Raw genomic sequence first — 13,875 nt, forward strand, 5'->3', positions numbered from 1 at the left:
GTTGCGGGGATAATAAACGAGTTCCCGGGCAATGATACCCTGTCGCGATATGATTGATTGTTACGTCGTTATTTTTCCTCTTTATTTTCCTTCGTGTGCCATATCTTTCGTGCGAGCCTCATTTTCCTTACTTCAAAATTCCGCCATTTGTCTTCTTTGAGGTTCCTTACTACTATTTTCCTTTTCCTTCTCTGGATTGTGAGTTCAGGAATGTTGCTTGAGGGACGACGCACACGAGATAGATACCCTGTGCCATTCTGTCGCGGTTGTTTCGTTATCTCTAATTCTGTCAGAGCGCCATGTGGGCTTTTCTGGGCTTTAAATGGGGAGCATCTCCATTGCCGACTTGCTGTTGTGTTGGCAAAGTCGGTGGTGCACTCCTTTGTTTGCGATGGGACTTGACAATCGTCCCGCATGTCCAAGAGAGATTCGCTCCTCTGGATCTAAACGACGGTGGGCTGGTGAAATCCTCCTTGATCGGAATCATGGAGGTGAGTCTTTTCGTTGTTATGTTACATGGGCATAGGCACAGAATACGATTGCCTTTGCTGGCTGAGATAATACAGTCTGAAAACTTTTGCCGGAATTAGTACCTGGCAGTAGAGACGTCACAATCTCTCGAAGTGTCAGCAGAACACTACTTAGGTCTTAGAGCAGCACTCCGCCGAGGTCGAGATAGATCAGCTCAGTAGGAGGAGCCCTTTCAAAACTACGAGGGAGAGTATCGGTGAGCAGAGTCCAAAATGATCAATATGCAGGCGGCTTATTGTAACTCTGATTATTTACATGCCTGCAGAGCACATAGTAGAGACAAAGATGTTTAGTGTACTACGTATGTTGGAGTTAGGACTTAGGACGCCTGACTCGGGGCTGGGCGGGCTAGCAGGACCCGCCCAAGCACATTATAGTGGCTATGGTCTGTGACTGGCTGGGCCGCCTACCCATCTTCTCACAGTGCTCAATATCTCAAATTACACGGTCTGGTGCTGGTAATAATACAGCATGTATACTCTGTACCGTGGGTATTAGTTCGGCAACAACAAGCCATCCCCCTTTTTTTTTTTTCCTTTCCCCCTTTTTCCCCCCCCCGTTTACGTATTACGGAGTACCTCGGAGGACGATTCTGCAAGAGTGCACATGATGAGGCTTCTATTATATTACTCTTCCAGACCAAACAGCCCCGATAAATCTAAGAAGGGAAGTCTACGAATCATCCGATCGGTTTTTTTTTTTTTTTTTTCTATGATCTTGAATCGTCTTCTCAACAGATCTTCCTGATTGAGTTCGTTGACATCTCCCTTCGAACAGATTGTTCGACCCGAAATGAGTGTAGAGGAGACTCGTATCTTCCGTGTCCGGAAGTGGAGACCATCCACTACGGAGTATGTGTTCTCGACTTTCCACCGCTTTTACCACTTACGGGATTTGGCCGGCATTCCAGCCTTCCGGATTGCTGTTCGCTAAATAGAAGAAGGGGTTGGAAAGAAGCCTATCTCGTATCTACTGTGTCTGACTGTCCGTACTCTGTACTCTGGAGGTCCTTCTCTGGGCGAAATAAGCGAACATTTAGTGCTATCTTTTTCTTTTTTTCCCTTTTTGTTGTTGACTTGTTGTTGATCACAGTCTCACAGAGGAAGAGCTCCATTTTTTCCTCCCCCGGGACCTTTGCTTAATCGGGTAGAGTCTTCATGAATTTGTATATCTGATGGTCTGGCTGGGTCCTCTTTTTCTTTTTTTTTTTATTCTATGATAGTGTCCACTGTATGGACATTACATAGCTAGTCCGTAGATACAGTATCACACTTCGCTTCGTTGACGATATGTATAAAAGCCACTGTTCCACAAGACATCGGGAACTAGTGGGAAATGCAGTCTTCAAATTCTACCTGGCAGTCGAAGAAAAAGGGGTGGATGATCCAGATTCCAATGGTACGTAACCCATGGCTGGGCTAGTGGTTGTGCTCTCTGATATGACCTTCTCTTTCGATGGAAGCTTCTTCAACCAATCGGTGCGCGCTCTCTGGGATCATTGGAAGGGGGGTTTCCCTCCCCTACCGATCTTGCGGGATGGGCATTTGAAATCGAACTTGCTTCTGCTTGATAGCAATGATGGGCTGGGAAGTTGGTTGGGATATGTCGATTTGTTTTGTATCTCTTTTTCTCTCCTCCCTTTTGAGTTTTATGACTCTGTTGTCAATAGCGATCATCCTTGTCGTTTCGATCCTGAAGGATTAAGATTAAGGCCCAGGCCAGACCAGCACTCTCACTATCTAAGCGAGATTTCTAGTTCCCCCCCCCCCTCCAGCGCGATCCATGCAATATACAGAATTCCGAATGAGGAGCTCTCCGACCCTGGTCCTGGCCCTGGCCCGTGTCTTGCTCGTGACGTCACTCCATTCCACTAGTCTGGGCTCCCGCTGCATCCTGTACCTTGTCATGATGTCATTGCATTCTTTTTCATTCTCTGGAGTCTGGAGGAATGGTTTCCTCCACGCGGGTCGTGCCGGGGTGGAGCCCCGCTGGGAAAAGTAAATTACTTTATTACCATACGACTGTTTTACAGAACGCTTGTTTCTCATGCTTGGTGGTATTTGCCGTATGCGTAAAAAATGAGGTTATTGTATGGAGGATAATAGAGTACCTAGACTGGTATACCTGGGAGACCCTATCGTCGGGCTCTCCCTATCTGGCACGTTCTCTCTAGAGCTGCATGCTCACATACTCATATAGACTATCTAATGGTAAATCCTACTCGTCTCCTCAATATATGCTCTTCGCAGGTTACACACAGTTCGGAGATATATCCCAGTCAAATCGACTCACTGTCCGAAACGACACCTTTGTACAACATCAACGTACACTGTACACACCTACTTAGGTAATACTAGTGCAAGGTTTGTGCTATGGTAAAACCCGTCAAAGAATCTCAAAATCAAAGCCTCTCGGTCTTTCTTAAACAGCTTGGTATGGAATGATAGGCAGGGCAAATATGCTTAAATCTAAGGTCTGACTGCAGAAAATCGGATCATCGCCGCGCGGTTCTTTGTCATCTTTCGACTAGGCGGTTTGGCGATTGGATAGGCTTATTGAGATTTACTTTACTGGTCATGGAGCGGTAGCAATCAGATTATCCTATCCTGATTTATGCTGCAGATTAACAATATAGTAGATTGAGTCATGTATCTTCTAGCATTGTCGTCGTAGGCTGGATTCCTTTTGGTGCCACCACCCTTCTCGGTGATCTGATCACCTGCAACTTTTCTCAACGGCATAAGCATAGCTGGTACGGCTTCTTGTTTGACGACGCTTGTTCAAACTATCATTATACATGGTTATACATGTCCTCTAAGGGTAGAATTATTGGTGTTGTTATCTCACAGTGGTCGGCTCCCCTCTGTACGCAGTCATCCAAGGTGGTCTCATCATATATCTACCATCACCAACAGCAGTTGCGAAGGTCAAAAGGATAGGTGAGGCATGGTCCCCTTCTCTGTTCAGTCATGATGCTCAGTAGATACTTGTACAGGCGAGGTTATCCCTAGGCCACAAGGCACTTACTTCCCTTTCACAAGTGTGACTGCCTGAGGTTGCACCTTCCCTATGAACAAAGCAATTGTCTGCCTGAGCAACAACACTGAGTGCCACTCCTTCCTTCCTTTGCTGCTTCTGTCTTCTTCTTATTTCTCCCTCTCCTGTGTTTCTCTTCTTTTCCCTTCTTCTCTCCTCATAATCCTCTCCTGCTATCTTGAACTTCACTCAAACCTTTCTTTGACCAGGCGTTTACTCTCCACTTACCTCTCAAACACTGCTGTCTGAGCGTCGCTCTCTGAATCCAAAGTCCTTTCAAGTTCGAATCTGACCAAAATGTTGTTGATTACTTCCCTCAACGTCATGTTTTTGCTGGCTGTCTGGTCCTTCGCGGCCTTTGGCATCGCACATGGTAAGTATCTTTTTCATCATGAGGTCTGCTGGTCGTACAGACTCGAGATTCATGTCTGATATCTTTTAATAGACATAGATGGCCTCGATATTGTTGACAAGCGTTCGATTCTGAAGTTCACCGATGGTGGAGTTCCTGCCCACAATTGCGTTGACGACGTTGCTAATACCAGCATAGACATGGAAGCACCTGCTTTGCTTGACCTCAAGTATATTCCTCGTGCTGGTGAGTTCTTCAATCCTCTCTTTTTGCCATTAGGACCCCTGAGATAAACTGTCCATTTGCTAACATACCTCTAGAGCCTCTTACCGTCACCGTCACTGAGACCGTCTGCGAATTCGGAACCACTACTTCTGTCGAGGGGACCATCACTCTCTCCATTCCAGAGACCTCCACCGCCGCGAGCACCACTGAGACCACTACCTCCCAGCCTACTGTGGGGACCCCAGTCCCGTCTGCCACTCATACGGTTCCCACCACGGTGTCTCATGCAACTTCGTCTGCTTCTTCCACAGATCAGACCACCACCCGCCGTGCGAGCTCGACTGGTAGTAGCACTGTCTCTAGCCCCGCGTCTAGTGGTTCTCAGTCTCCCACTGCTCCTCCCCTGTCTGATGTCGCTGCTGGCCAAGAGAAGACACATATGGTCTTGCTGGCTTGCGGCTTAGTTTTGGCGGGTATCCTGAACGTCTAAGGCGGTGTTGCTCTTTCCACCCTTCTCATTCCGTTGCCTAGAAGGGTCAAGCTCTATCGATGGAAAGTCAGGTTGAAGCCCTCCTAGCAGCATCTGGTATGACTGGTCATGTTTTGTTTTAATCTGAAGAAGCTCACCTGGGACATGTTTTCTGTTTTAACGGCCGAGGGGAATGTGGCGGTGATTGGCCCCCTACTCCCACTAATACTCCATAATATTGATCGCTATGCAATGGCATTCAAGGCGGCTAGTTCCCGCTCTAAGTGATCGAGACGTGAACTCTTCAGTAATATTAGCATTGTAAATTGTTATTACCACGGGTATCGTCTAAGAAGCAAACACATATTGTCCAACTAGTCATATCGTGAACATGCAACACATCACTTTACCCATAGCCCAAGGTTATATAGCACTGAACGATGCGAGGTCTCTAGCGCCCAGTGTTTGTTCCACCAGCAGAGGCGCTGCGGTCTCAGAAGTCCCTGAGACTGGACACGGCGCCTGGGGCCTCAAACTCCTGCGATCGGGAAGTAGAATCGAGTATGAAGACGAGAGGCCAGGGACACCGGCTCTGACGACACTAGGCCTCCGAATCACCAATCGATTCAAGTTCTTTGGCGAGGACACAGATCCGACAGCCATTGCCTATCCGATCTCTCAGCAGCCGCGCGGTGGTCACCTTGGCGCCGACGGTACGGGAGGCTGACGACGAGATATCGTTGAGTGTCGGTGCACGGGATCCTGGGAATGGACGGGGGGTGTGGACTCCGGACTGGCTGCCGTCTGAGTCCGCGGAGGATGCAGGGGGGTGCACATGAGATAGATGGAAGACATGTCCGCATGCGAAGCCGACGAGAATTTCCTTTTCTGTGTGCGACCGATGAGGGTTAGTGTTGAGCGAAAAAGGGCCGCAGTGCGCGGGTGGAGAGGGAACAGAAGAAAGAGATTTACCGTTGGGCTGGAAAGGGAGATGGCATCCGGCACACCTCCCTGCTTGGGCCGCGGAAGGACTGGATGACGTTGCTGGTACCTCTGTGTCGGCATTGCTTTGCGTTTCGTCCTTGGCGGTCGTGACGGAGACCGAGGACTGTGGCCGCTTTGGTTCGGCAATGTTGAATTTGATGCCGCGCTGTTGGCCCTTGCGTAGTGTGTCCATACCGATGGCGACCTCGCTCTGGAGGACCTTGGCGGCCCCCTGGCTGATACTCGCCTGGAGATCGTGCTCTCGGATCATGCGGGTGAGACCTTCTCTCAGGCCCTCAATTTCCAGTCCGCTGGGTATGCGTCTGACGAGTTTGATCGGATCGATGGATGTTCCGGCTTCGACGAGAAGGCCGTGGATGAATCGGGGTTTGTCCATGGAGTAGTCGAGGAGATCTTCCCAGAGATCGGGATCGTCCTGCGATTTGGCGAATGATATCGCCTGCGAGACATCCTTGAGGTCGGAGAGTATCAGGTTCAGCGCCTTTTTGGTCTGTCCCATCTTCGATAGCAGGTAGATGAGCTCGGATGTAAAGCGGCGACTCTCGCAGACGGTCACCGCTGTGTCGAAGGAGTACGCGGTGCTGACCTGCAAGAACTCCATCAACAGGGAACGGTCGTAGTCGGCAAATAGCTCCACGGCTATATCGGCAAAATTGTCCACCAATGCCTTCCCTTCGTCGGCCGCCAGTTTGCTTGCCGCATCCCGAATGCGAGCTCCATGACCCCTGCGAGGTTTCGCAGCGTTGTGCGGTAGCGATTCTCCTCGCCAGAGAGCACGCAGGTAGAAGTAAAGGAAAACAAGCCGATTCGCCTCTTGCAGTTGCGTGACCACGGTCTCTGGCCGTACAATTCCAGTGTATGCTTCGCTTACGAGAAGCTTGATGGGCTCAGCAGTCATTTCTTCCAGCTCGGAGATGGGGGCCGTTTTCATCTGTTCTTTAGACACGCGAATCAAGATAAACGCAGGAATATCATCAGAAAGAGCATCCAGTAGACGGTGTTCTTTGATCAAAGTCATTGCCGTGTCGGCATCTTGAAGCCGTATATAACAATGTAACGCTTCGCTATAATGACCTCCCACCAAATAGAGCTTGGCAAGGCAATTCATCAGTATGCGCCAGTCTTCTGTCTCAGGTGCCACCAATTTGGAATCCAACTGTGCCTCGATTGCGGTTGTCACGCTTGTGACGTCAAACAGGGTGAAGGCCCATGTGGCTAAGAGTTCACTGAACCTGCGCCGGTCTCGAGACACATAGTGGCCCAGAATTTCCTCGTATATGTTCGAGGACAAAGGTGGATGAAAGTCAACTGGAATGACATGAGAAATCTCGTCAAATTTATCATTCTTGATGAATGTCCTTGCCCAATATTCCCATCTTGGCGCAGTTCGGATAGCTTTCGCGCAAACCGTAGCAGCCTCGTCCCATTTATCCTGGTCAAGTAACTGTTGGATCCATAGCTCCCCGATTCGGCGCTTCTCTTGATCAGCGGCCGGTGAAACAGCAGCTCGACCAATTGTCATGATAGAAGATCTGTCGTCAGTGAAAAAGTCGCCCAGGCTACTCTGAGATTTTGTTGAAGAACCGGGTGCATTCTCCAAGATCTCTTGCGTGGTCCCTGCGGCTTCCGGATGCTCCTCGAGAAGCGTCCATGCTTCCTGATATTTGTCATGCGCATCTAGCCACGCTAGGCGATCTGAAAGATCCCTTTTCACCGCAACAACGGAGTCATATGGGCTATGGATGAAGAGTTTGGGTCCGGCACTGCCCGCAAAATCCTGCACCTCCTTCGACAGAGGTTCTTCACTCGGAATGCGCTTCGCAGCGAGAATGCTCGATGCTCTGATAGAGCCTTTGTCGCCACTACTCGTTGTGCTTCGGATACTTGCAGCGGAGCTGAACAACCTTGCTGGATACATAGTTGCATCCCACAGCCCATTACCTAGTGTCTCCAAAGCGCCTCTCTGGGAAACAGGTACTGATGTTTTCCAAGGTGGTATAACGCACATGTGATAGTCGGACGAAGTAAGATTCTCATAGCGACTAATGGTGAGCGTGTCGGCGCTGAGCTCTTCCTTGCTTTCAATGTCGATGATGCGAAGTTCCGGTTCAAGGCCTTTGGGACGCCGACGTGGTCCAGGATGAAGCACTCCGTGCTTGGTCCGCTGATCCGAAGCATCCTCGTCGGCCTCAATATATGCTAGAACAGCTATGAGATTAGGTGTATATAATGAAATGCCAGATATAACACAATCGGTTCGTAAACTGTAATCAGTTAGTCAGCGAGTGCCTCTTGATGTAGCATAGCAAACTCACATCGTGGAAACTTCAACGGATCCTATTCGCAGGTCTTTGTTGCTCTTACTTGGCCGGTCGGGATAAACATTGATGATCCAGACCGTCCCTCCCCATCCGACTACCAGCTTCTCCATGTTCTCCTTGGCTGATATCACTTGCGGAGGGGTAGGAGTGGTAAGATGTGATTCATCGTCGGAAAACTTTACATTAACCTCCCAACGCAGAGCATCTTCATCGACCCATTCAGCTCGAGCCTTCCATACACTTGCCATTTCTTCCCATCCAGGGCCGTTCGGACGGTCGATGTGGCTGATTCGTTTCCAAGCGAGCTCCGAATCCGCCGAATCCAGGTGCAAGTTCGACCTCATGATTTTGATTCCTTCCTCGTTGACCCAAACGACATATTTCCCAGACCGTGACCACTTGATCATGCTAATAGCACCCTCTCCGCTATGTAATATGGTGTCCTTGCCTGCGTTACCTCCCAAACCAATCGAGCCAAGCCAGCTCGAGGCTGCTGCGGCAGCGCCTCCTCCCATAGTTGTCGAATTGGTACTGGCGCCCAGCCGCCCTCCAGTGGTGAGGATCAAATCACCTGCCCGTCCGCCTGACAGAAACGTCCGGTCACTTTTGTATTCGGGTGATAGTGCGACTGCCTGAACAGGTCGACCGAAATTCCGTAACATGATGTCTTTTGAGTCCACTAAGGACGAGACACATACATGCCCATCAATGGATGAAGTCGCAATGTGAATTGCATTGGAGGGGGTAGCAGGAACGGCTGTGTGATGACCTGGTTTGCTTTGGCCGCGAAGACTAGCCGTGCTGAAAGACGGCCGGGTAGGTGGAGTCTGATCATCCGTAAAGGTTCTGGCCAAGGTCTCTGGTCTGATATTCGGCAGAGGAGGAGGAAACGGGGAGACCGATATGGATGTTACGCTTGCCGAATGCGCGTGGTAAACGCGGAGAGGATGGCATAGAGGTAAGGAAAGCACATGCTACGAGCGGTCAGCGAGTACGCCCGTCAAACTATTAGTTAGGTAGACTTACAATATTGCCATTATGCGTTCCAATAATCTAAATGGATTCTTAGCCCAGTATACATAGTTTGGAAATCATTCGTGTGCCTACCATCTTATCACCAGCGGTCAAGAACGAGCTGGTCGCGTCCCCGTTGCGATACACCGCACCCAAATGCTTTGTGAGATACAAGTATTTGAGTTGTGGTTCCTCCTCCTCCTCGTCCTCATCATCTTGATCATCTTCATCATCTTCATCGTCTTCATTGTCCTCATCGCGTCCTGAGTCGTCGTTGCCATCATCATCCTTGTCCTCATCCTCATGCGCCGACTGGTCAGGGTCGGAGCTCTGGTCACTGGTAGTTCGTTTCACCGAGTTCGAATGTGCCGGGCTGTCCTGATGGGCATCCTCTGTTGGCTCAGTCGCGCCAGGCGCGTCCATGGCGAGAGCCTATTTCCGTACCTGAAGCTGTTCGACTATCAGCACTGGTGGGGGGAATCATGTCATTGCGAGTAGCTCATAGACCTGGGGTAAGTTGGGGAGATCCGATGACTAAGCGTCCTCAACGGCTGATACGCCGCGGATGGAAACACTAGTTATGCAACTACGTTTGATTTGCTACACTCGAATCTGCACGGTATCGAGTAAATTTTGTGCTCTTACTCAATGGCCGAGTCTGTTTGAGAACCGTTTCTTATCCAGTCTGGGACAATGTTTGCCAGACCGTACGTTTGTTCAATCTGCAAAAGGCCTGCAGTAGCTAGGCTCTTGAAACAACCGCAGAGTCAGTACCTACATGCGTCATATCCTTTGGGCCTTCCTCGGCGAAAGGATTTCTTTTCTTCCAATGCCTTCCTCACTCAAAAGCAAATCAATCCCGGCGACCCATCCCAAGAATCGCAGTTGGAGAATCAAAAACAGCGCCGAAGGGGGGCTAGAACCCCCGCAGCACCAACATCGCTTCGAAGAGTGGCAGTGGAGGCCCAGCGGTCGAAAGACGGATTCTTATCCAAGGCTCAAATAAGAGAGCAAGGGCTTTATCAAACTAAGGTTGCAACAGTTGCGAATCTAAGCGATTACTGGCCGCTAACTCTTGACTGAAAGGAAGTAACAGCTTATGCCGTAGCGGAGCAATTCGACATCCGCAGAGTTCGAGAAATTCTCCAAGAGAAAGGTTACGAACCAGACCCGTTCCACACAGGGCTATATCCCCAAGTCGTCCATATTCAGGTTCCCATAGATTCGATTCGGCGTGTGAGTAATCCAAGTGCGACCGACCTGTCCTCCGATGAAGTCGGCGACATATTCGTTTTTCCTTCAGGCACTGTCGTGGCCTGGGCACTGCCCGAAGGGTTCACCTCTTTCTTGGCAACGAGGACGCTCCTCCCGGCAGCAGAAGGTGCGCACATAGAGAAATTGGAGACGGAGGATCTGGAATACGTCGAAGACCCGCAACGGGAAAACAGCAGTATTAAAGGCGATACCATCATACTTGGCACCAAGTCCAGTCATGATAGCTCTGATTCGGGCATAGGGGGCCGGCAGTCTGTAGATACAGTGCTCACGAAGGTGGCATTCTCGTCAGGGCTGGCTCGGAGTACGAAACTGGCGGTGCTTGAATCGTTGCTAGCCGACTATTTCAAGTCGACTCGGAAGATTCCGACACTTCTGTCGCAAGGTTCCCGCTTGCCGTATACTAGAGATTTTATCCTCCGCAAGACCGGCCAGTTACTGAGTGTACGAGCTCAGCTAAATCTTTATTCCGAGCTCACAGACTCGTTGCCCGATCTTTTCTGGGACAGCCGACATGAGCTTGGTTTAGAGGGCTATTATGAACAGGTAGGGAGAGCACTCGATGTGGGCATTCGCATCAAACTTTTGAACGAGAAAATGGATTACGCACAGGAGATAGCAAGTGTTCTTCGAGAACGACTTAGTGAAACACATGGGCTCCGATTGGAGTGGATCATCATTCTGCTCATTGCCGTGGAGGTAGGCTTCGAAGTTCTGCGGCTTTGGAAGGAAAGGGCCCAAGAACATGAAGCACGTGTTGAGCAGGAGTCTGGAGCTTGATCTCTTAAAGTCGCTTTCTAACCCTGGTATATCCGGATGGTGAAATCTGAACTCCCCGTTGTCGCATGTGAGTCTAGAGCCTAGATAGCTAGTTCCAGGTCCAAATATGATACCCCCTCCACTCTTCGGAATCAAGCTCCACGAAGACAGGATCTGTACAAAAGCTATGCCTTGAATGGACAACCCGTGTCGAAATCACACTCTCTATCTGGATCGGGACTGAAAGACACTTTACACAGCCCTGATAAGGCTGCCTGACTGGATGCTTATCAGCTGATGTAGTCACATGTGACGATAAGATTAGTCATGCGCTCATGACGGGGGATTCACGTGGTCCCAACATCATCTGGAGCTGTAGCCTTTGCCATTGAGCTCGAAAGTATCCTTTTGCAAGAATTATAATCCCACAGTGTTACCGGGCTACTACACAGAATCTTTACAGCGTGCTGAGTATCGTGTGTTGACGTGGATGGAAACTGACACCAGCAACAGCATGTTTACTCCTAGTGCTATCGACTCCACCGGGGGCTCCATACCGTCCCTGATACTACAAAGTATACCAGGGCCACAGCAAATCTTGAAGGCTCTGGCTGGTTCCCTGAGCGTTTCAAACCTTTCAGGAACAGAGAACGAAGTTGAACAATCTTCATATCAACAATGCCCCAAGCCAGAATTGAGCTGCCATACTCAATTCCATGGCCAGAACACCTGCTGCTTCAACCACCCCGGCGGACAGATGCTACAGACCCAGTTTTGGGATGCAGACCCGGCCATTGGGCCCGTTGACTCATGGACTATTCATGGACTTTGGTGAGCTGTCCCATGGTGCTATCAGGATGGCCTAGGCTATGACACAGCCACAAAACGAATGTTCTGACTTCCAATCAGGCCGGACTATTGTGATGGCGGCTTTGACCAATACTGCGACTCGAAGAGGAAATACAGCAACATATCTCTGATCCTGGTCGATGCAGGTCGGGCTGACCTGCTCGATTACATGGGCGATTACTGGAAAGACTTCCGAGGCGATGACCAGGACCTCTGGGAGCACGAGTGGAACAAGCACGGCACCTGTATTAGCACGTTGGAAACCACCTGCTACAACGACTACTTACCCCAGCAGGAGGTCGTGGACTACTTCAACAAGACCGTGGAAATCTTCCAGAGATTGCCCACCTACGAAGTAAGTTTTCACATATCTGCCTGCATTAGAAACCAGGGGACTGACAATAACTTTTTCTAAAGACCCTCGCCAATGCCGGCATTCTCCCCTCCCATACGGAGACATACACTCTTGACAAGATCCAGGATACCCTGGCAAAAGCACATGGCGCCCCCGTCACCGTCCGATGCCGCAACCGCGCATTCAATGAAGTCTGGTACCACTTCAATGTCGCCGGCTCCCTGCAGATGGGAGACTTCGTCCCATCAGAACCAGGTCTGTACTTCCTTTCTTCCCTTCTTCTCCCCTAAAAAAGTAAGCAAACTTACATTGCGACCACAGACGGGCTCAAGTCCAATTGTCCCGCCACAGGAATCCACTATATCCCTAAGACACCCAGACGCGAACCCTCCCGCACCACAACCGGCCCATCCGAGCCAACAAGCACCGGCATCCCCTTCCAGGGTATGGGCAACCTCCTAGTCTCGAACTTGGGTAGCCAGCGGGGCTGCATCATCAGCCGCGGGAAGTGGTTCGCCTCGGGGACATGTGCCACTTTCAAGGCGAAGAGGGTGACGGGTATGTTTCGAGCAACCAGAACAGATTTTTCTGTCCGGATGGCAGAGCACTGACGACGAGCATAGATGGTAGATTCACGCTGCAATCCAGCAAGGGGATCTGTGCGTTTGAGCGTGATGCGCTCAGCTGCGGCCCGCATATTACTTCCCCGATGGAGTTTTCGGTATGTCCACGATCACATCTAGATATTTCTCTGCTATTGGCAGTCTGTTGGAAAATAGTTGCTCACAGCATGCAGGTCGAGGATGGAAAGCTCTCGTATCGTGGAAACACGACCTTTTTTGCGGATAAGGTGCCCAAGGGCCAGACGCAGAGTAAGGTCTTCGCGTCGCAGGATGATCATCCTCTCAGCCTGGCTATCACTTGGAAAGAGCGTCGGTGATTTTTGGATAGTAACCGCTTTGCTTTATTACATGGGTTTTGGGCTGTGATAGACAGATATTGACGTGCAATCTAGACTGTTGTTATTCATGATTGGTTAGCTTAACATTTGGGATGCCCATCGTTATTAGGAGTATCTTTGTGACAATAAACAGAATGATCAATTTGATTTAATCTCGATTCCCCACAGCATGAATCATGAAATCTATTGCTCAAGTAAAGTACAGGTCATGGAGACAACCAAGGATTAATATCTAACGGGGATGCAGCGCGCCAGGAAGAAAACAAATCCCATTTGGTACAGTCTCCGGGAAGAAGGAACATGAACGTCGTAATTAGGCTGGAGCAACGCTAAAGGATGAATAGAAGCAAGAGAAGGGCAGACCTGCAGAACTCCGTTGTTGAAGATCAATGTGTTTCTTGCAGATCCCGGGATAGAGTAAATGTGCGAACAAAAAAAAAGGAAGAAAAAAAGACCGAGATGTAAATGGGGGGGGTGAAGAATGAAAACCCGAAATTTTTGTCACAGATGTCATTCACAAAGGAAGATAAAAAATTTGTCGTGGAATGTGTCATTGAAATTGTACATGAGTCTCGTTGTGTCGTGGCATTCTAAAGGCGGTCGTTGTCATATATATGGTTCCAGTCGTTGAATTTATAGTCATGAGAAAGTAAATTTGCGCGTTGGTCGTGAGCCATAGCCGTTGCATCGTCATAATTCCGTTGGGCTAGTGGCTCCCTTGAG

General features: G+C 49.7%; 4 protein-coding genes across 4 annotated transcripts, besides 2 other annotated features; 3 read left to right on the plus strand and 1 right to left on the minus strand.

Moving 5' to 3' along the window:
* Positions 1-3,864: 3,864 nt before the first annotated feature.
* On the plus strand, positions 3,865-4,634 carry ACLA_039100 (uncharacterized protein; the record flags this gene model as incomplete). The annotated part of the gene is made up of 3 exons (XM_001271120.1): positions 3,865-3,940; positions 4,013-4,165; positions 4,240-4,634. 3 exons carry the CDS (start codon positions 3,865-3,867, stop codon positions 4,632-4,634), a joined length of 624 nt encoding a protein of 207 aa, XP_001271121.1.
* A 580-nt stretch (positions 4,635-5,214) lies between these two features.
* Positions 5,215-9,376, minus strand: ACLA_039110 (CLH domain-containing protein; the record flags this gene model as incomplete). Its single annotated transcript, XM_001271121.1, has 4 exons — positions 5,215-7,882; positions 7,934-8,913; positions 8,966-8,992; positions 9,047-9,376. 4 exons carry the CDS (start codon positions 9,374-9,376, stop codon positions 5,215-5,217), a joined length of 4,005 nt encoding a protein of 1,334 aa, XP_001271122.1.
* Positions 9,162-9,200: a microsatellite.
* Positions 9,162-9,211: a microsatellite.
* Positions 9,377-9,646: 270 nt separating the features above from the next.
* On the plus strand, positions 9,647-11,008 carry ACLA_039120 (RMD1 family protein; the record flags this gene model as incomplete). The annotated part of the gene is made up of 2 exons (XM_001271122.1): positions 9,647-9,994; positions 10,040-11,008. The coding sequence occupies 2 exons, from the start codon at positions 9,647-9,649 to the stop codon at positions 11,006-11,008; spliced, it is 1,317 nt and encodes a 438-aa protein (XP_001271123.1).
* A 493-nt stretch (positions 11,009-11,501) lies between these two features.
* Positions 11,502-13,131, plus strand: ACLA_039130 (T2 family ribonuclease; the record flags this gene model as incomplete). Its single annotated transcript, XM_001271123.1, has 6 exons — positions 11,502-11,818; positions 11,897-12,191; positions 12,254-12,446; positions 12,513-12,749; positions 12,815-12,912; positions 12,988-13,131. The coding sequence occupies 6 exons, from the start codon at positions 11,502-11,504 to the stop codon at positions 13,129-13,131; spliced, it is 1,284 nt and encodes a 427-aa protein (XP_001271124.1).
* Between the last annotated feature and the right edge of the window lie 744 nt (positions 13,132-13,875).

Source organism: Aspergillus clavatus, genomic scaffold (assembly GCF_000002715.2).
Source record: "Aspergillus clavatus NRRL 1 1099423829802 genomic scaffold, whole genome shotgun sequence".
NCBI classification, from domain to species: Eukaryota; Fungi; Ascomycota; class Eurotiomycetes; order Eurotiales; family Aspergillaceae; genus Aspergillus; species Aspergillus clavatus.